The following is a 21711-nucleotide window of genomic DNA, read 5'->3' as shown; positions in this document are numbered from 1 at the left end:
TCATTTTACTTGGATCCACAATCAACACCCATGGAAGCAGCAGCCAAGGAATCAAAAGACACGTGGCATTGGGCAAATCTGCTGCAGAGGACCTCTTGAAAGTGTTGAAAAGCAAAGATGTCACCCTGAAGACTAAAATGTGCCTGACCCAAGCCATGGTATTTTCAATCGCATCATATGCATGTGAAAGCTGGACAATGGATAAGGAAGACTGAAGAATTAATGCCTTTGAATTGTGGTGTTGGCGAAGAATATTGACTATACCACGGACTGCCAAAAGAATGAACAAATCTGTCTTGGAAGAAGTACAGCCAAAATGCTCCTTAGAAGCAAGGATGGCGAGACTGTGTCTTACATACTTTGGACATGTTGTCAGGAGGGATCAGTCCCTAGAGAAGGATATCATGCTTGGCAGAGTACAGGGTCAGCGGAAAAGAGGAAGACCCTCAACGAGATAGACTGACACAGTGACTGTAACAATAGGCTCAAGCATAACCACAGTGGAAGGCACAGCGCAGGACAGGGCAGTGTTTCATTCTGTGGTACATAGGGTCACTAAGTGAAAGAAGCCAGACACAAGGACCATGTATTGTATGATTCCATTTCTATGAATTATCCAGAATAGGCAAGTCCGTAGAGACAGAAGGAAGAGTAGTGATTGACAGGGGTTGGGAGAAAGGGTTAGTGGGAGTGACTAGCAATGGGTACAAGGTTTCCTTTTGGGATGATGAATATCACTTGGAACTAGATAGAGCCGGTGGTTGTAAAACATAGTGAATGTACTAAATGCCACTGAGTCGTACATTTAAAAATGGTTAGATTTATGTTGTGTGCATTTTACCTTAATTAAAAAATAAAAAAAAGAAGCCTTCTACTGCACTTTTTTCTCTCCCCTTCTCTCTCATCTTTCCTTTTTAATGTTCCTTCTACCCTTTTTCTTAGTGTCATCCTTAATTTCAGGATGCTATCTCTAGAATTTGAAGAGAGTTTAATGATAGTAGATGTTAATTAAGCTTGTGGTAACACACTCTCTGATAAAATACGTCTTCTAATATTGAAGTATTCATCAATTTACAGTCTTGGCGTGGCTGAAGAAGTGCTGAGTACAGCATGGGCCTGTCGTACACGCCAGTTACAGTCCGGAGAGGCAGTGTAAAGTGATTATTCTTGTTTCGATCATTTCCCCATCGATTTTCTTTTCTAATTGTGGAAATGCATTCCGCAGACAGCTTTCTGACAAAAACCCCGAATAAAAATGAAAACTAAGAACTGTAATTTTTCCTGAAAGAGAATTTTGAGCCTTACTTCCTGTTGTCTGTATGCATTTAATTGGTGGTACAGTCTTTTAAGAAGGTCGTGAATACTGTGCGCTATACATACATCTCAATTAAATTTTGCATATATTAAGTGTTGCTGTTTGGGTAAGTCTCAATCTTCTGGGGGAATCTTCCTGGATACAGAGGACCTTGGTCTTTGGAGTAGCTCTGTAGGTTTGTGGGGCGAGCTATGTAGGTATGCTTTTTTTCCAGGACAAGTCCTGAACAGTGGAGATGTTCCTATTTAAATGTGTAATTAATTCTCTTGCATGAAACATTGACTAATATTAAAAGTTTTTGTACTGAGGCAAGCCTTTTTCTCTGGGCCCTAGTTTCCTCATTTCTAAAATTTGGGTAATATCTGCGTTTCCCGGCTACCTCATAGGATTATCATAGGATTATTTAAAAAAAAAAATTATAAAGGTCAAATATCTAACTGCCTGTTCGATAGCTCCACATCAGTATCTAAATGATATCTCAAATTTATTGTAGCAAAACAGAACTTTTTGTTCTTTCTCTCCCCAAACCTGTTTATTCTCCCAGTTGTCCCCTTGTTAGTAAATAGAACCACCATCCAGCAACTTGTTAAACCTAGAAATGGCAGTCATTTGATTCTTCTTGCTCCCTCATCCCACGTTCTGTTTATCAGCAAGTTTGGTCAGCTCTGCCTCTAAGACATACCTCTGAATATGCCTTTGCATCTCTGTTGCTGTCACGCTAGCCCAAGCCACTGTCATTGTCTACCTGGATTATGACCACAGCTTCATACATTATCTCCTTTTTACATTCATACTTCCCTTTGATCCAGTTGCCAATGAGCTGTCAAAGTAATCTTTAAGAATATAAATTAGATCATCTCATTACTCTGTTTCAAACCTGTCTAATGACTGTACAATATTCTTCATGTAAAATATCAACCTCCATATCCTATGTCATTGAGGCCATCTCTGGCCTGACCCTGTCAATCTCTGTCATTTCCTTGCTCATGATACTTCCATCCCTCCGGCCTTCTAACTATGAAATAACTGTTCCCACAAAATAACCTTGACACTTTTGTTCCCTTTATGTGGAGTATTCTGACCATACACCTTTGCATGTGATTCCTTTTTAATGTCATCTCCTCAGAAAGACTTTCTTTGAATGAAATTATACCTTGTTATACCCACCCCCAGTCACCTTCTAGCCTTTTGCTGTTTAATTTTTTTATAGTGCACTCCTAAACATGATTACCTTGTTCACTTACGTGTTTACTCGTTTATTTTCTCTCTTCCCCAGACTAGAATACAAGCTCCACGAGGGTCGGGACCTTGTCTTATTCATTACTATGTCTAAAGGGTGACAAAATATTTAACCAGGAGTTAAAACTAAAAAAGCAGTTGCCATTGAGTCAATTTTGACTTTTGGCACCCCATGTATGTCAGAGCAGAATAGTACTCTGTAGGATTTTCAATGGCTGATTTTTCAGAAGTAGGTTGCTAGGCCTTTCTTTTGAGGCACATCTGGGTGTTCTTAAGCCTTCAGCCTTTCGAACTGTTTGCCCATCCAGGGACTCCTAACAAGGGGTTAGGTCCAGGTATTCACCAGTTGAATTGGAAGCTGGCCACAAAGCTGAGGCAGGGTCCTGGAGGCTTCATGCTGTTCAAGCCCCTTACCCCATAATTTACTATGTTGGGGAATTTTTAGGTGGAAGACTATCCCAGGGGGAGATACTAGGGTGGCTGGGCTGGGGTGGGCAGCAGCTATTTACTAACTGCTGTGGAACTATTTCAGTATTTGAATACCGAATGCCATCTTAGAACTGTGCCTGGCATATCATAGGTGCTCCATAAATATCTATTGAATGAATAAATGATGGAATGGAAAAATATAAAAGAAGGAAGGTCACATATGGGGAAGCTGCAAATGTAGTGTCTTCATTATCAGAGTATTTCTGGTAATGACTGAGCCAGCTGTGGTCTTTAAAGATTCAGAGTCAAAGGAAAGATCATAGACCAAGGGCAGTACCTAGTATAAAAATTCAAGTCCCTGCTGTGCTTTTTTTTTATTGTACTTTAGATGAAGGTTTACAGAACAAACTAGTTTCTCATTAAACAGTTAGTACACATATTGTTTTATGACAGTGGTTAACAACCCCATGACATGTCACCACTCTCCTTTCTCGACCTTGGGTTCCCCATTACCAGCTTTCCTGCCTTCTAGTCCTTGCCCCTGGGCTGGCGTGCCCCTTTAGTCTTGTTTTGTTTTATGGGCCTGTCTAATCTTTGGCTGAACCTGCTGTGCTTTTGAGTGTGACTCCTTGTGTCAAAGGGGGTACACCTCCAGGGAGTCAGGGCTTTAACCTGGTTTCTCCATTAGGTTATGACTTCAAGTAAGTCACAGAAGCTTTTGTCTCTATTTCCTTATGTCTAAATGGGGAAGAGCCTTTTCACAGTATTTCACAGAGCTGTGATGAAGACCAAGACAGATGAAATATAGAAGATCATATTCAGCAGGGAATCCTAAAGTGGATGATCCTACATCCATTGTTGACTGGGATGATGTGGCCCCTGGAGATCACAGTGATAATAGATGACAGGTACCCATTTCAGACAAGTTAAAGCTGGTGAAGAATGTCTTTACTATGTAAGCTGTGACATGTGGTCCTTGAGATGGAAGGCTCAGATTTTTAGAAGAAATCAACTTTGCCAGACAGATGTTTCCCTTCCAGGCTAATATTCAATGAGGTTTAAGAGTTAGGACACTTAGATCATCATAGCACACAAAATACCTTCCTGTGAGTTTGAAGAAATGGCTTTAAAACAAATCCTTACTGGTGCCTGTGCTACCATATTGTTTTCAGCTATGGGCGTATGACAAAGGGCCAAGGAGAGTTTGGATCAGGCCACAGAGGACTGAAGAGTTGGAAAACAGAAAATGAAATTCAGAGTTAAGGAGAATTAAAAAAAATTTTTTTTTTTCAGATGCGGAAGACTCTTAAACAGAGGTGGTAACTGTGTTGTTTTCTTTCTTAACCCATTGGTTAAGTCCGAATTGCTAAATGAGTGGTCTGAGTCCTGGATTCAATCTGGGACTAGCTTGAATCAGTTGTTAGGTCTGAATGGGGGATTACAAGGCTGAGGTTTATAGACATTCTAACCTTGTCTGTGTCTGCTATTTGTTTTTGAAGACTGCATTTAAGGTCTTAGTAATTATAGTCATTACTAAGTCTACTACTAATTGCGCAGAAGCCATTCCCTATCTGGTGTAAAGGTCAAAAGCCTGACTTTAGTAGAGGACCAGTCTTGGCTTTAAATCTATTTTTGAATTTATACCTTGAGCAAGTTATTTAACTCATCTGAACTCCCGTTTTTTTTTCATCTGCCTAACAGAGTTGTGGTGAGAACTGATGGAGGTCAGTGTGTGGTACTGTAAGAATGGCTGGTAGCTCTGGGCAGGGAAGCTGTGTGGCCTTCCAAAGAGTTTCTGAATGACCTTTTACGTCTTATGTCTAGTTTGATGCTTAGATCCTTAGGCTAAACCTCTGCAGAGCTGAAAATCTGAAGACGTCCTCTCCCTTCTTGTCTGCCTGTCTTTCCTCCTTTCCATTCCATTTTATGCTTAATTCCTTTGCTGGCTCAGTAACACTCCCAAAAAAAAAAAACCCAAAAACCAAACCCATCGCCCTTGAGTCAATTCCAACTCATAGTGAACCTTGGATGATTGATAATGTGATTTACTGTTAGAGTAATTCATCGCAAGGTGTGAATATGAGGTTTTCTGTCCCACCTACTGTGTTATTTGCATTTTACAAAAGAAGAACTTGTCTAAATAAATTTCTAATTTGCAGGATGCATCAGGCATTCATTAATTCAGTAAGTGCGTATTAAGCTCCTATGAGCCCTGCCTGGCATTGTTGTGGGTTCTGAGGAATTAAAAAAAAGAACAAACGCCCAGCTTAGAGGAAGAGATAGATGGGCAGTAAATAATTGTGAAAAGTGTGCAGGAGGTGCCAAATTTAGATAAATATGAATTCATTCAACAGTTGTGTTTTTGAGCCCCCATCATGCATCAGGCCATGTTCTAGGAGTTGGAGATACTAAGGTGAATAATGGATACTCCCTGCCTTGTGGTGTGTGTGTGGGAGGAAGGAGGTGTGGTGGGGTGGTTGGAGGGAGGTGAGAGGGATCAGCCCTGAAGAGATGGAGAAGGATTCAGGATGGCTGACCCTAGTGAGCCAAATTGGGAATGTCAGATGAGGGGAAATAGCATGAAAGTGAGGATTTTTTTTTTCATGGAGGGGAGGGGGACGTTGAGAGATTATATTTTAAATGTCTAGTTTGAAGGATAATTTAATAAGATAGAGTTGTGTTTTATTGTGCTTTAGGTGAAAGTTTACATACAGCTCAAGTTAATTTCTTATACAAAAATTTATACACATACTGTTTTTTGTTATTAGTTGCAATCCCCACAATGTGACAGCACATTATGCTTTTCTACCCCGGGTTCCCTGTGTCTGTTTGACCTGTTGCTGTCCCTTCCTGCCTTCTTATCCTGCCTCTGGACATGAGCTGTCCATTTAGTCTCGTGTATCGGATTGAACTAAGAAGCACACTCCTCACATTTTTTTTTTTTTTCATAGTCCTGTCTAATCTTTGTCTGAAGAGTGAGTTTCAGGAATGGTTTCAGTTCTGGGTTAACAGAGCTTCTGGGGGCCATGGCTTCGGGTAATCCTCCAGTCTCAGTCAGACCATTAAGTCTGGTCTTTTTATGTGGCTTTGAGTTCTGCTTCACTTTTCTCCTGCTCTGTCTGCGACTTTCTGTTGTGTTCCCTGTCAGGGTGAGAGGTTTTTTTTCCTCATAGTTTTTAAATTAAAAAAGCGACACAACCACGTTATAGAAAATAGGAAAATTCTTCTGTAATTTTACCGCTCTAAACCCATTGCTGTCGAGTCGATTCCGACTCATAGCGACCCTATAGGACAGGGTAGAACTGCCCCATAGAGTTTCCAAGGAGTGCCTGGCGGATTTGAACTGCCGACCTTTAGGTTAGCAGCCGTAGCACTTAGCCACTATGCCACCAGGGTTTCCTTAACTATTTACTTAGGTGTAATTGCAATGTGGAGCGCTGGTGGCACAGTGGCTAAGCGTTCGACTGCTAACCAAAAGGTTGTTGGTTTGAACCCACCAGCCACTCTGTGGAGAAAGATGTGGCAGTCTGCTTCCGTAAAGATTACAGCCTTGGGATCCCCATGAGGCGGCTCTACTCTGTCCTGTAGGGCTGCTATGAGTAGGAATTGACTCGATGTCATCGGGTTTTTTTCTTGGTTTTAATTGTAATGTAGTTTTGTGAACCTTTTCCCACTTTGGCTACATGTGTTTTGCCACTTTACTGCTCAGATGGTCAAATAATATTCCCTTTAGAGGGTATGCCATTGTTTTAACATTTTAGATTCTTCTCAGAATTTTTTTATAATGTGGCAAGCATCTTTCTGCATTATAAATTTTTTCTTAGTGGATTTTTGTCTTAAGATTAATAGATTTTAAAAAATCAGCACTTTTATGGTGCTTGGAGCATATATTTGAGCCTGTTTGCACTAAATTTGGTATTCTGGGAAATCTTCGGTTTCACACATCTTTTTGTGTTGGGTATAAACATCAAAATTCTCGAAATTTAATAGATGAAAATGATACTTGATTTGTTTCACAAATCATTTCTTTGTTGATGCGATTTATTATTTCTGTGGTTCTATTTACAGGTTCATTAACTTTTTGAATAGTTTGTTTTTAAAAAATTCTTTTCTGTATTTGAACCCTTTAAAAGTTCAAAAGGGGCTATCAATCTCTTTCCTTAAAAAAAAAAAAAGTCACTTCCCTGTGTCTAATTTATATTAATAAATACAGTCCTTTAGAAATCATACCTATCAGTCTAAATTTCTATAAGAAACTACAAAGTCCATGTTCCGTAAATTCTGTTCCTCACCAAAGTGCTCTATTAATGAGTGCTTCTGTACACCTGAATACAAAGATGGGTAATTGGAACTGCAGATAACAGCAAAATGAGTATTCAACACTGAAGTGTCTGCTAAATAAAATTATATTCAGAACAGTACGATTTAAAAGTGATTAGTGTGCTTGTGCCTGGGTATAAGTTTAAATCATTGGAAATTGATAAACCAGGCGGTGGTGTCACTAGGGGTGCTGTCACCTAGTGCGGTATTTCATGCTGTCACCCCACCATGGACCTCCTCCCATACCAGACTGTGCAGAATCCTTATTAATGTTTTTCGCACTAGCGTTACTCACAAATCGTAATTCCTGTAGAGCACTCCTTCTTTTCCTTTAATTATTACTTTATTCTCAAAAAAGTTATTGGTACGGGTTCACAGATACTAATTACCACAATATTGTGGCTAAAACACCAGAAAATTTGACAAAATCAGAGACTGTAAAAACACTGGCAGCAACAAAAACAGCACTTGCTCGTGTGCAGATGAAACCTCGTGATTAGAAGCGTTATTGTAACTGAGTGATAATGACAGCTCTGACTGGAGCACTTTAGAAAATTCAAAAAGTAAATTAATGTAGAGTGTTAGCTTTGTAGGTATATTGATACATGGAAGCTAGTTTTACGAAAAATGTTATCATATAACCAACTAAAGGGATATTTTCATAGACAATCATTTTGGTGTCACCCTCTCTAACAGTGTCACCTGGTGTGGTCTGCACCCCCTGCACCCCCACATTGATGCCACTGAAATCAGGCCAAGTAACTCGCTTCTACTTCGTTTGTTTGGTGTTAAGCGTATAGTTTCTTTAATCCCTTAACTTATTCTTCATCAGTAAATTGCAATTTCAGACAACTTTAAATTGTCGTTGAAAGACAGGTGGGTTAAACAAATGTTATTTAAAATTTAGGTACAATTCCCAAGGAAAATGTGCATTCAAAATAATAAAGCCATTTACTCTAAATATTTATTAAATCAGTAATATAATGTGTCAGCTAACAGTGTGTCATCCCTCTTTGTGGCTTCTTGGTAAATCTAACACGGTGTTTGCTACATTCAGCTCATAGAAATTTGGAGAGGAAGGGAGGGGTGGCACATGGCTGGGGCAGGGCGAGTTCCTGTTTGCAGTTCCTTCCTTTTATAGTTTGATAGGCAAGAACACTTTTGTAATATTGCCTATAAGTGTCCCTGACAGTGCTTTAGTTTTGTATTTTTGGTGGCTTTAACACAGGCCAGGCTTCCTAAACTCATACAGCATTTTTCCATTTTGTATCTCTGAGTTTGGAAGTTGTTAGTTTTCTGTGTATGGTTAGAGCCGTATCATTTCTTACTCAACTCTGTTCACGTGATTCATTTAGTTTTATGAACAAGGAAAATCAGCAGTTTGCTTTTCATTTGTGGAAGGTTTATTTCCCCAATTAAATGGAATAAATCTTTCAGTTTTTTTTTTTTTCCATTCTCCTCATGAGTTGGAATCAACTCAACAGCAACTAACTAACCAACAACAACAACAACAATATTCTCTTTTTGGCATCCTGATAACAAGCTTCCTCTGTGCTGTAAATAAGCACGGGTGTGTGTGTGTGTGTGTGTGTGTGTGTGTGTATTATGTATATATAGTACTGATGCACTGTGTATGTTTTACAGCAGTTTATTTACACATTTCTGAAGCTTCTTAGTAGCCTTGGTATGACATATACCTTCATTGTGAAAAAGCTTATGTCCATTTGTTTCATTTATATACTAAATTAAGAGAATGTACTTTTTTAATGCTTGACATTTGATTATTTGCTCATTTATTACCCCTACCTTTAAGTGAAGGACTTGTCTTGTTTCTTACAGTAGCCCCAGCATCTAGTACCGTGCCTGACACATCTTAAATGCTCAGTAAAGATTTTTGGGATGGATGACTGAATATTTAATTGATAAAGTAAGTCTTAATAGGTTATCTCCTACAGTTCTTGGAAGTTTAATATGGAGAAATTTAAGAACTGGAGTGCATAAAAATAAATTATAAAGTCAATACTAATTGTAAAAATAACAGCAAGAATCAGAGTTTAAGGCATTAATTAATTTTTTTAAGTTACTGAGTAAAACAAGTTTTCTAGAGTTACCTAAAATTTTAGAACTCAGGTGGACTTTGTTAATATACACAAACATTCAAAACAGTATCATGGATGATAGTCTTAATTTTAACCCCAACCTGTATTTTTCTCAATAGGGAAGAATCCTGATTCATACATATAAATAGTTGCAAACAAATGTCAGTAATTTTTTTTTTTAACAGCTGCCCTTTCAGTCTCAGGGTGTTTTTCAATCCAAAAGCTTGAAAGAGGAATACTAGAAAAATTTTGAATCAAAGTTGAGCCTTTAACATTTTTTTAACTGTGTGTATCGGTTATTAAAAAAAAATAAGAAAAGAAGCACCCTAAAGCCCTGAGGACATTTATTACGCAGTATTGTCAGGAGCCCTGGTGGCACAATGGTTAGGAGCTCGACATGCTTACCAAGACGTCGGCAGTTTGACTCTATCAGCTGCTCCCTGAAAAACCTATGGGGCAGTTCTACTCTGTCCTGTAGGACAGAGTTGGAATTGACTCAGTGGCAATGTGTTTAGTTTTGGTTTTTTATTGTCAGAGTGTGACTTGAAATGTATGTGCTGTGCCTAATGTGAGAGCATTTCCTGCCTGGGCCTCACCCAGATTTTACCTGATCGTGGGCCATCATTATTCAATTTTATACAAATACCTGGACATGAACTGTCTCACGTTTAGACATATCCCCCGTGCACAGCTCCAGTCTCCCTGACCAATGAGGCCTTTACTAGGATAAACATAGAAACTGCAGGTATCCTTCCAGGTTTTATACAAAAAGGTTACTTTGCTGCCCAAGTATGTGTCCCAACGATTCCTACCCTGGTCAGATTTAACATTGAATGCATTTGATTGCGTTTGTTGTTTTCATTTGAAAATAAACATATGTTAGTAAAAACATTGGACTCACTTTTGAAGAACCACTGGCACATCTCCACAGGAAACTTGCTTTGAAAAATGGACTCCAGTCCTGCTTTCTCATCTCACAGGTGGGGCATCTGAGCCCAGAGGGACTGAGTGTCAGACCTTGTTAGTGAAAAAGACTAGAACTCAAGTTCCTAAAATCCCAGTTAAGACCTTTGTCCAGTCACAGCATAACTGAAGCCGCACTTGTCTTGGAATAATGTATTGCACCTAAATCATAATAGTCTGCAGAAGAATGATAACAGCATGTGATGTGGAAGGGAAGAGTTCCCCAGTTAGAAAGCATTGTTTCCAATACACCAATCACGCAGGTTCTCTTCCAGGTGGCATCTGAGCTTTAATTCTGGCTAAAAGGGCTAATGCCCCAAATACCTTTGCATGCCAACCAGGTTCAATGGCAGCTCTTCTCATATTTGCTTTTGGTGATGTCTGTGGACGTTTTAAGAGTAGGTCTGCATGTAAGGGAATGATAGGGGAACAGGAGAACTAAGCAATGACAGGGAGTGGGTTGAACCAGTACCCTAGGACAGGGTTTTCAAACCTTTTTCACCACAAAGCACAGTAAGAGATATATTTTACATTGTAGCTTAGTACACACACACACACACGCACACACATGCACACACACATCCGTTCACAGGTATAATTGAAACAAAAGATTCAGGAAACATGTCTTACCTTACTATGTGTGAGCCATACTGGCATTTTATATTCTGTTCTATATATATATATTTTGTTGTTGTTGTTTTATTCTGTTCTATTTTATTGGAACAGTTGTCATTATCCATTAAATTGATTTTAAGACTCACAAGTGGATGGTGACCAGCAGTTTGCAAAAAACACAGCCCTTGGAGAATCTTTATTGTGCCCATGTTTACATATTTTTGAAGGCATTGATTTTGGCCTGAATTAAAAAAAACTTTTTTAACTGTGATTGTTTGTCCCATCTGGGCGAGCCTACAATTAGCACAAACAGCTTAAGGAAAACCAGAAGTGCTCTGAACTCCTCAGAGGCTCCTGTCTCTAAATATCAAGATGTGCCCCTGGCCTCGAAATGTTTTTTTTTCAGTTGGTAATTGATTCTGAGGAAAAGCTGAGTTGAAGGCCTCAGATAACACAGCTTATCTTTTCTTATTGCACTTTCATTTTGACTCACTGTGTTACCCTCATACTCCCTTCATACTCATTCCTTCCTGAAATGTGCGTTTATTTCAGTTGAGGAAAACCTTGAATGAGAGAAGCATTGCTTGGGTCAGCTTTGGGTGCCCTGAGGAAATGCCCCTGGGGGGCTAGCACTGAGCCCACCTTATTGGCTCTGTTAGGTTAGCACCTTATCAAGTTTCCTTTTTAAGTTTGTGCTGATAATTTATGTAATGCCCTATTTAATAACTCATGACTTCTAATCTTAAACCTTGCATTTGTAAGTTGATTTTTTGGTGTATGACTTTACGTAAATTTCATTTCAAGAAATTTTTTCTATTTGATAAAGTAAAATTTAGTAGATAAAATTGTGGCCATTTCCCCGCCGTGGTAAGTGAATTAATAAATTGAAAAACCTTTCCATATGTACTTTTAGAATTTTTAAAGGAGGAGCTTGCTGCATTTTCTGTTAAGATTGCTGTGCATTCAGGTATTCCTAAGACTTCTAGTGTCCAGTGTATGGTCGCCACAGTAATAAAATCAGACCATGTCCATACCAGCTACTCAGTGCCCATGTTAAGGCCACGCTGTCCCTGTGTCTCTTACTTTCTCTTTCCAGGTGCTTCTCTGCCTCAGCCTTGCTTTTCTGCGTCCCATTCCTCTCATCCCCCATGACAAATGCTTATTGGGCCTTTGAGAGTTTTCATTGTGGAAAACCAAGCTTTGAACTGAGGACCTGAAGCCAGGGATGTAATTAGATAGTAAATTCACGGTTAATAAGAGTAAAAAGTAGGGCTGGGAAAGAATGACCTCAGCTTAAAAGAAATATTTAGGGTCGCTGTGGTGCCTCATAGAATTATTTAGTGGGAAAGTAGCCTTTGTGGTTCGTTAAGTTGGTGAGCAGACAGACAAGCCTTTCCATGGCCGTTACATACTCTAGAATGAACCAGACTACAGCTCTTTTGTGAGGGAGTCTGTGAGTCATTTAGTGGAACCTGCTTTGGGAAACCGTATGGGGCAGTTCTACTCCTATCCTATAGGGTTGCTGTGAGTCGAAATTCACTTGATGGCAGAGGGTTTGGCTTTGGGAAATTGCTTAGTTAATAAAAAAAAATCCTCCTCTCCTCAAGAAACCTTTCCTCATGTTTCCTCCTTAATTTGTCCTTTTCTTACTATCTGACCCAGACCATGGCTTGATGATAGCTTTTCTCTCCTTGTTTTGAAATTAATTGCATGCATGCATATGTGTGTGTGTGTGTGTGTATATATATGTATATATAAAAGCACACACTTAAACTGTTTTACTAAAATAAGCCCCTTGAGGGAAGGGATGTCTCTTACTCATATTTTTGTACCCCCAGTGCCAAACATAGTATCTGGCTAAGTTGTTTTAATGAATAAAGGAATGAATGAGAAAGGAGACAGCCCTGGAGGGGATTGTATTCTTTTATGGAAAAATATCTGTGAAATTTGAGGGAGATAAGTGACAAGATGAAATTCCCATTTTTTCTTTATTGCAGCTACACATTTTAAAAGAGTTTCTAAAATAATTTCATTTTCCTGTCTCCAAGTAGATGTATGAATTAAAAAACCAAAAAGCTTTTAGGATATCCTGGTGTTGGGTTATGCTATTATTAGCATATAGTTTTAAAAAATGTATTAGATACTAGATTTTATATATGCCTAGTGATTGATGAAAATAGTGTACTTCTGAATTCACGGAAGAGGAAATGAGATTTAAGTTGTTGACTAAGATCCTCCTGTTACACGGAACTAAAAATTTTAGAATTTACTGAGGATATGAGCCACTGGGTTCCCTCTATTAACTTCATTTTCCATTGTACCTTTTTTTTTTTTTTTAAGGATCTTTGGTTAACCTTGTCCTCAGGTCAAGTATAAAGATTTCAGTATGAGATGAGGGTGAGAGGGTGGTCTCTGGGTTTAACTGTGTCTGCTCTAGCAATCCAGAGAAAGATTTCCCTTCCGAAGAACTCCCTAGTGGAGCTGTGTATGTGACCCTTCAGACCCTTCACTGGGTTACAGAAATGGAGGGATCTTAGAGATGTTCTCTCCCTACCCTGCCTGCCTGCCCCCACCCTTCTCCACTCTCCCTCCTCACTGTACTAGGAGACCCAGAGAAATTTAGTAACTTGTCACCAGAGACAGAACTGGGAGGGCCAAGAACCCCCTGTATTCTTGGCACTCAGATCCTCCTTCTCTGCCTTAACCAAAAAAAAAAAAAAAAAAAAACCAAACTCATGGCCATCGAGTGGATTGCGATTCGTAGCAACCCTATAGGACAGAGTAGAACTGACCATAGGGTCTCCAGGGAGCGGTTGGTGGACTCGAGCTGCTCACCTTTTTGTTAGCAGCAGAGCATGCAACTACTGTGCCACCAGGGCTTCCTGTCTGCCTTCACCTTGTCACCCTGTTGCCGTCGAGTCGATTCTGACTTACAGCGACCCTACAGGACAGAGTAGAACTGCCCCATAGAGTTTCCAAGGAGTACCTGCCCCATAGAGTTTCCAAGGAGTACCTGCCTTAGCAGCCCCTAATTTACTCACACTCAGTCCAAGTGAACACCATCATGTGAAAAAAACCAGTTATCTCTTTTTTCACACTTTGCTGTCTGTTTTCTGTTAACGCCTGTTATCTACCACTCCTTCTGTCTCTGTGTAGCTGCCACGCTCCATCTTTCTTTTTTGCCTCCTACTTCTACCTCTTTCTTCTGTTTCTGACTCGTTTTCTTCTCTTTGCTTTCTTCCTCTTCACTCTCCTTTGTTCTTTTTTTTTTTTAATAATTTTTATTGTGCTTTAAGTGAACATTTACAAATCAAGTCAGTCTCTCACATAAAAACTTATATATACCTTGCTACATACTCCCAATTACTCTCCCCCTAATGAGACAGTCAGCTGTCTCCCTCCACTCTCTCTTTTCGTGTCCATTTCGCCAGCTTCTAACCCCCTCTACCCTCTCATCTACCCTCCAGGCAGGAAATGCCAATGTAGTCTCGAGTGTCTACCTGATCCAAGAATCTCACTCCTCATCGGCATCCCTCTCCAACCCATTTTCCAGTCCAATCCATGTCTGAAGAGTTGGCTTCGGGAATGGTTCCTGTCCTGGGCCAACAGAAGGTCTGAGGGCTATGACCACTGGGGTCCTTCTAGTCTCAGTCAGACCATTAAGTTTGGGGTCTGCATCCCACTGCTCTCCTGCTCCCTCAGGGGTTCTCTGTTGTGTTCCCTGTCAGGGCAGTCATCGGTTGTAGCCGGGCACCATCTAGTTCTTCTGGTCTCAGGATGATGTAGTCTCTGGTTCGTGTAGCCCTTCCTGTCTCTTGGGCTCGTAATTACCTTGTGACCTTAGTGTTCTTCATTCTCCTTTGACCCAGGTGGGTTGAGACCAATTGATGCATCTTAGATGGCTGCTTGCTAGCACTTAAGACCCCAGATGACACTCTTCAAAGTGGGACGCAGAATGTTTTCTTAATAGATTTTATTATGCCAGTTGACTTAGATGTACCCCGAAATCATGGTCCCCAAGCCCCTGCCCCTGCTACACTGGCCTTCGAAGCATTCAGTTTATTCAGGAAACTTCTTTGCTTTTGGTTTAGTCCAGTTGTGCCGACCTCCCCTGTATTGTGGGTTGTCTTTCCATTCACCTAAAGTAGTTCTTATTTACTATCTAATTAGTGAATACCCCTCTCTGACCCTCCCTCCATCCCTCCTCTTATAACCACAAAAGAATGTTTTTTTCTTAGTTTAAACTATTTCTCAAGTTCTTATAATAGTGGTCTTATACAATATTTGTACTTTTGCAACTGACTAATTTCACTCAGCATAATGCCTTCCAGGTTCCTCCATGTTACGAAATGTTTCACAGATTCCTCACTGTTCTTTATCTATGTGTAGTATTCCATTGTGTGAATATACCATAATTTATTTATCCATTCATCTGTTGATGGGCACCTTGGTTGCTTCCATCTTTTTGCTATTGTAAGGGTGTGCATATATCTGTTAGTGTAAAGGCTCTTATTTCTCTAGGATATATTCCGAGGCGTGGGATTGTTGGATCGTATGGTAGTTCTATTTCTAGCTTTTTAAGGAAGTGCCAAATCAATTTCCAAAGTGGTTGTACCATTTGACATTCCCAACAGCAGTGTATAAGTGTTCCAATCTCTCCGCAGCCTCTCCAACATTTATTACTTTGTGTTTTTTGGATTAATGCCAGCCTTGTTGGAATGAGATGAAATCTCATTGTAGTTTTGATCTGCATTTCTCTAATGGCTAATGATCGTGAGCATTGCCTCATGTATCTTTTAGCTACTTAAATGTCTTCTTTAGTGAAGTGTCTATCCATATCTTTTACCCATTTTTTAATAGGGTTATTTGTCTTTTTGTGGTTGAGTTTTTGCAGTATCATGTAGATTTTAGAGATCAGGTGCTGATCAGAAATGTCATAGCTAAAAACTTTTTCCCAGTGTGTAGGTAGTTTTTTTACTCTTTTGGTGAAGTCTTTGGATGAGCATAGGTGTTCGATTTTTAGGAGCTCCCAGTTATCTAGTTTTCCTTCTGCATTCTTAATAAAGTTTTGTATACTATTTATGCCATATATTAGGGCTCCTAACATTGTCCCTATTTTTTCTTCCATGATCTTTATCGTTTTAGATTTTATATTTAGGTCTTTGATCCATTTTGAGCTTGTTTTTGTGCATGGAGTGAGGTATGGACCCTGTTTCATTTTTTTGCAGATGGATATCCAGTTATGCCAGCACCATTTGTTAAAAACACTGTCTTTTCCCCGTTAAACTGTTTTGGGTCTTTTGTCAAATATCAACTGCTCATATGTGGATGGATTTATGTCTGGATTCTCAATTCTATTCCATTGGTCTTTGTATCTGTTGTTGTAACAGTACCAGGCTGTTTTGATTATTGTGGTGGTATAATAGGTTCTAAAATCAGGTAAAGTAAGGCCTCCCACTTTGTTCTTCTTTTTCAGTAATGACTTACTTATCTGGGGCCTCTTTCCCTTCCATGTGAAGTTGGTGATTTGTTTCTCCATCTCATCAAGGAATGTTGTTGGGATTTGGATCGGAATTGCATTAAATGTATAGATCACTTTTGGTAGAATAGACATTTTTATAATGTTAAGTCTTCCTATCTATGAGCAAGGTATGTTTTTCCCCTTATGTAAGTCTCTTTTGGTTTCTTGCAGAAGTGTTTTGTATTTTTTGTTGTATAAGTCTTTTACATCTCTGGTAAGATTTATTCCTAAGTATTTTGTCTTCTTGGGGGCTACTGTAAATAGCATTGATTTGGTGATTTCCTCTTCGATGTTCTTTTTGCTGGTGTAGAGGAATCCAACTGATTTTTGTATGTTTATCTTGTATCCCGATACTCTGCTGAACTCTTCTATTAGTTTAAGTAGTTTTCTGGAGGATTCCTTAGGGTTTTCTGTGTATAAGATCATGTCATCTGCAAATAGAGATACTTTTACTTCTTCCTTGCCAATCTGGATGCCCTTTATTTCTTCATCTAGCCTAATTGCTCTCTCTTACTAGGACCTCCAACACAATGTTGAATAAGAGTGGTGATAAAGGGCATCCTTGTCTGGTTCCCGATCTCAGTGGGAATGCTTTCAGGCTTTCTCCATTTAGGGTGATGTTGGCTGTTGGCTTTGTATAAATGCTCTTTATTATGTTGAGGAATTTTCCTTCTGTTCCTATTTTGCTGAGAGTTTTTATCATGAATGAGTGTTGAACTTTGTCAAATGCCTTTTCTGCATCAATTGATAAAATCATGTGATTCTTGTCTTTTTTTTTATTTATGTGATGGATTACATTAATTGTTTTTCTAATGTTGAACCATCCCTGCATACCTGGTATGAATCCCACTTGGTCATGGTGTATTATTTTTTGATATGTTGTTGAATTTTATTGGCTAGAATTTTGTTGAAGATTTTTACATCTATGTTCATGAGGGATATAGGTCTATAATTTTCTTTTCTTGTGGTGCCTTTACCTGGTTTTGGTATCAGAGATATGGTGGCTTCATAGAATGGGTTTGGTAGTATTCCGTCCTTTTCTATGCTCTGAAATACCTTTAGTAGTAGTGGTGTTAACTCTCCTCCAAAAGATTGGTAGACTCCTGCAGTGAAGCCATCTGGACCAGGGCTTTTTTTTTGTTGGGAGTTTTTTGATTACCTTTTCAATCTCTTCTTTTGTTACGGGTCTATTTAGTTGTTCTACCTCTGTTTATGTTAGTTTAGGTAGGTAGTGTGTTTCTAGGAATTCATCCATTTCTTCTAGGTTTTCAAATTTGTTTGAGTACAGTTTTTTATAGTAATCTGATATGATTCTTTTAATTTCAGTTGCGTCTGTTGTAATATAGCCCATTTTATTTCCTATTTGGGTTATTTGCTTCCTCTCCTGTTTTTCTTTTGTCAGTTTGGCCAGTGGTTTATCAATTTTGTTGATTTTTTTCAAAGAACCAGCTTTTGGGTTTGTTAATTCTTTCAATTGTTTTTCTGTTTCATTTAGTTCTGCTCTAATTTTTATTATTTGTTTTCTTCTGGTGCCTGTGGGTTTCTTTTGTTGCTCTCTTTCTGTTTATTCAAGTTGTAGGGATAATTCTTTGATTTTGCCGTTTCTTCTTTTTGTATGTGTGCATTTAATGATATAAATTGGCCTCTGAGCATCACTTTTGCTGTGTCCCAAAGGTTCTGATAGGAAGTGTTTTCATTCTCATTGGATTCTCTGAATTTCTTTGTTCCATCCTTAATGTGTTCTGTAATCCAGTCTTTTTGGAGCAGGGTATTGTTCAGTTTCCAAGTATTTGATTTCTTTTCCCTGCTTTTCTTGTTATTGATTTCCACTTTTATGGCCTTATGGTCAGAGAAGATGCTTTGTAATATTTCAGCATTTTGGATTCTGCTAAGGCTTGCTTTATGACCTAGTATGTGGTCTATTCTAGAGAATGTTCCATGTGCACTAGAAAAAAAGTATACTTGGTTGCTGTTGGGTAGAGTGTTCTGTATATGTCTGTGAGGTCAAGTTGGTTGATTGTGGTGTTTAGATCTTCTGTGTCTTTATTGAGCTTCTTTCTGGATGTCCTGTTCTTCACCGAAGGTGGTGTGTTGAAGTCTCCTACTATTATTGTGGAGTTGTCTATCTCACTTTTCAGTGCTGATAGAGTTTGTTTTATGTACCTTGCAGCCCTGTCATTGGGTGCATAAATATTTAATATGGTTATATCTTCTTGGTGTATTGTCTGTTTAATCATTATATAGTGTCCTTCCTTATCCTTTCTGATGGATTTAACTTTGAAGTCTATTTTGTCAGAAATTAATATTGCCACTCCTGCTCTTTTTTGATTTTTGTTTGCTTGATATATTTTTTTCCCTCCTTTGGGTTTTAGTTTGTGTCTCTAAGTCTAAGGTGTGTCTCTTGTAGGCAGCATATAGACGGATCTTGTTTTTTAATCTGTTCTGCTACTCTGTGTCTCTTTATTGGTGCATTTAGTCCCTTTACATTCAGGGTAATTATGGATAGGTATGAATTTAGTGCTATCATTTTGATGTCTTTTTTGGTGTGTTGTTGACAGTTTGTTTTTCCCACTTAATTTTATGTGCTGATCAGATTATCTTTATATATTGTCCTTTCCTCATATTTGTTGTTGTTGATTTTGTTTCTGCTGAGTCTCTATTTTTTTCTTTTACTTTATTTTGATGAGTAGGATAGTTTGTCTCCTTTGTGGTTACCTTATTATTTACCCCTATTTTTTAAATTTAACCTAACTTTTATTTCTTTGTATCGCTGTATCTTCCTCTCCATATGGAAGGTGTATGATTACATTTCTTAGTCCCTGTTTACTATTCTAATGTTGTCTTCTTTTATATAATAACATCGATGTTACCCTATTTTCAGCTTTTAAAAAAAAATCTTGCTTTGTTTTTTTGGATTTCCCTGTCTGGGTTGACTTCTGGTTGCTCTGCCCAGTGTTCTAGTCTTGGGTTGATACCTGTGATATTATTGATTTTCTAACCAAAGAACTCCCTTTAGTATTTCTTGTAGTTTTTGTTTGATTTTTACGAATTCCCTCAACTTGTGTTTATCTGGAAAGGTCTTAATTTCACCCTCACATTTAAGAGACAGTTTTGCTGGATATATGATTCTTGGCAGGCAGTTTTTTTTTCCTTCAATTTTTTAAAATATATTATCCCATTGCCTTCTTGCCTGCATGGTTTCTGCCGAGTAGTCCGAGCTTATTCTTATTGGCTGTCCTTTGTAGGTGACTTTTCGTTTGTCCCTCTCTGCCTTTATAATTCTCTCTTATGTTTGGTTTTGGCAAGTTTGATTATAATATGTCTTGGTGACTTTGTTTTAACACCTATCTTATGTGGAGTTCGATAAGCATCTCGGATAGATATCTTCTCATCTTTCCCAATATCAGGGAAGTTTTCTGCCAACAAATCTTCAACAATTCTCTCTGTATTTTCTGTTATCCCTCCCTGTTCGGGTACTCCAATCACTTGTAGGTTATTTCTCTTGATAGAGTCCCACATAATTCTTAAGTTTTCTTCATTCTTAAAAAATATTTTATATGATTGTTCTTCAAATATATTAGTGCCAAGTGATTTATCTTCGAGTTCAGAAATTCTAGCTTCTACTTGCTCATTTCTGCTCCTCTGACTTTCTGTTGAATTGTCTACTTCTGTAATTTTATTGTTAATATTCTGAATTTGTGATTGCTGTCTTGTCTATGGATTTTTCCACCTTATTAAACTTTTCATTATGTTCCTGAATAATCTTTCTAATTCCTTCAATTGCTTTGTGTTCCTTGGCTTTTTCTGTGTATTCCCTCATTTCCTACCTGATGTCTTGAATTTGTATTTTGCATCTGGTAATTCCAGGAATGCACTTTCATCTAGAAGATCCCTGGATTCTTTGTTTTGAGAGCCTGTTGAGGTGATCATGGTCTGTTTCTTTATGTGACTTCATATTGACTGTTGTCTCCGAGCCATCAATAAGTTATCGTATTAGTTTATGCTTGCTTACTGTGTCGTAGCTGCTTCCTTTGTTTTGTTTTGGTATACCCCTATGGATTGCTTGAGTGAGCTAGCTTGTTTATTTTTGCCTTTGGAGCTCTGACATCCTGTCCCCATCTGGCTAGAGCTGTTATGAGGTATATCAGTCTAGGAGTCCATTCAGTTTTCTTGTATGAATTCAGGTCAGGTTTCCAGGTAGCTGATCATCAAGTGTGTTGTACGGGCTCTGTCCTACTACAGTCTTAGAGGGGCAGGGGTGATTGGCATATATACTGGTATCTGATTGCAGCAGGGGGTCATGCTGTGAACAAGGCAGGGGGCTGAGAACTGACCCCCGAGTGTCTCTGAGGAAAGTGCATCCTTGTTGCCTGGAGTGTGCAGGTGGGTGGGTTCTGCATATGGACCATGGGCACCCAAAGTTTTTGGTTGTAAGGCCTAGGGGAGTACGAGTTATCTTTGGATCCCTGTTGCGGGTGGCTGGATGACCTGAGTGGAGCTACCAGTCATTAGGTTCTTGATGTGGGTAGGTGAGGACCTTGTTTAACAGGCAAAGCAATGTCAAACACCAAACACCCACCTCTCCACTGCACGGCTGAAATGGTTGGAGTTTGCCAACAAGGGCCTATTCTCCCGAAATAGGCCCACACAGGTCCATGCAGAAGGGAAAGGTGCTCAACGTCCACGGATGGTTTATGCCTGGACCGGAGCTGCTTCTATCCTGAGCTTCCCCGGTTAGTGGAGCTAGCAAATTATCTTTTCCTCCAAATGCAAATTTTTCCCTTCCCCAAGGCTGGGAGGATGGCTCTAGGTGCTCAACAGGGCCTATCTCAGGCCCAGGGAATTCAGCTGTGGGTGCGGGTTTGAGGGGGAGGTGCGTTAAAATACACGCAATTGCTAAGCTTTTGCTGAGAGCACCGTTCTCCTTAGGTTCCAGGGTTGTGAGTAGGCTGTGTGGCTGGCTGCTTCTCCCTGAGGTAAGTGCGGCCAAATGCTAGTACCAGCCCGCCGCCGCCATCACTGTTGCAGGAATGGTGCCTGAGGGCTCCCCTGATTCAGGTCTGGTAACTCCTCACCACTTCTGAACGGTCTCTTCCTCCCCCTGTCCCTCAGTTCATTTTCTAAGTTTGCCTTTGAAGCTCAGGGCTCCCATCTTGTCATAAATATACTTCTTTCACTTGTTTTTTCGTGCCTTTGTTGTAAAGAGGGCT

The 21711-nt window shown here is 39.3% G+C and overlaps 1 protein-coding gene across 4 annotated transcripts in view; it reads left to right on the top strand.

Annotated features, from left to right (window-relative positions):
• The window catches only part of CDC14A (cell division cycle 14A), a 187008-nt gene that overhangs the window by 41041 nt on the left and 124256 nt on the right, over nt 1-21711 (top strand). Inside the window, exon 1 of one of the 4 annotated variants that reach the window (XM_049880251.1) lies at nt 7197-9230. The exons of the other annotated variants lie outside the window; for them this stretch is intronic. Coding sequence (XP_049736208.1) covers nt 9207-9230 — 24 coding nt within the window. The 5' untranslated portion in view covers nt 7197-9206. Of the gene's footprint in view, nt 1-7196; nt 9231-21711 lie in introns of those variants that run through there. 4 annotated transcript variants of the gene reach the window in all.

This window comes from Elephas maximus, chromosome 3 (genome assembly GCF_024166365.1).
Source record: "Elephas maximus indicus isolate mEleMax1 chromosome 3, mEleMax1 primary haplotype, whole genome shotgun sequence".
Classification (NCBI taxonomy): domain Eukaryota; kingdom Metazoa; phylum Chordata; class Mammalia; order Proboscidea; family Elephantidae; genus Elephas; species Elephas maximus.
This window is presented reverse-complemented; position numbering and strand designations above follow the sequence as displayed.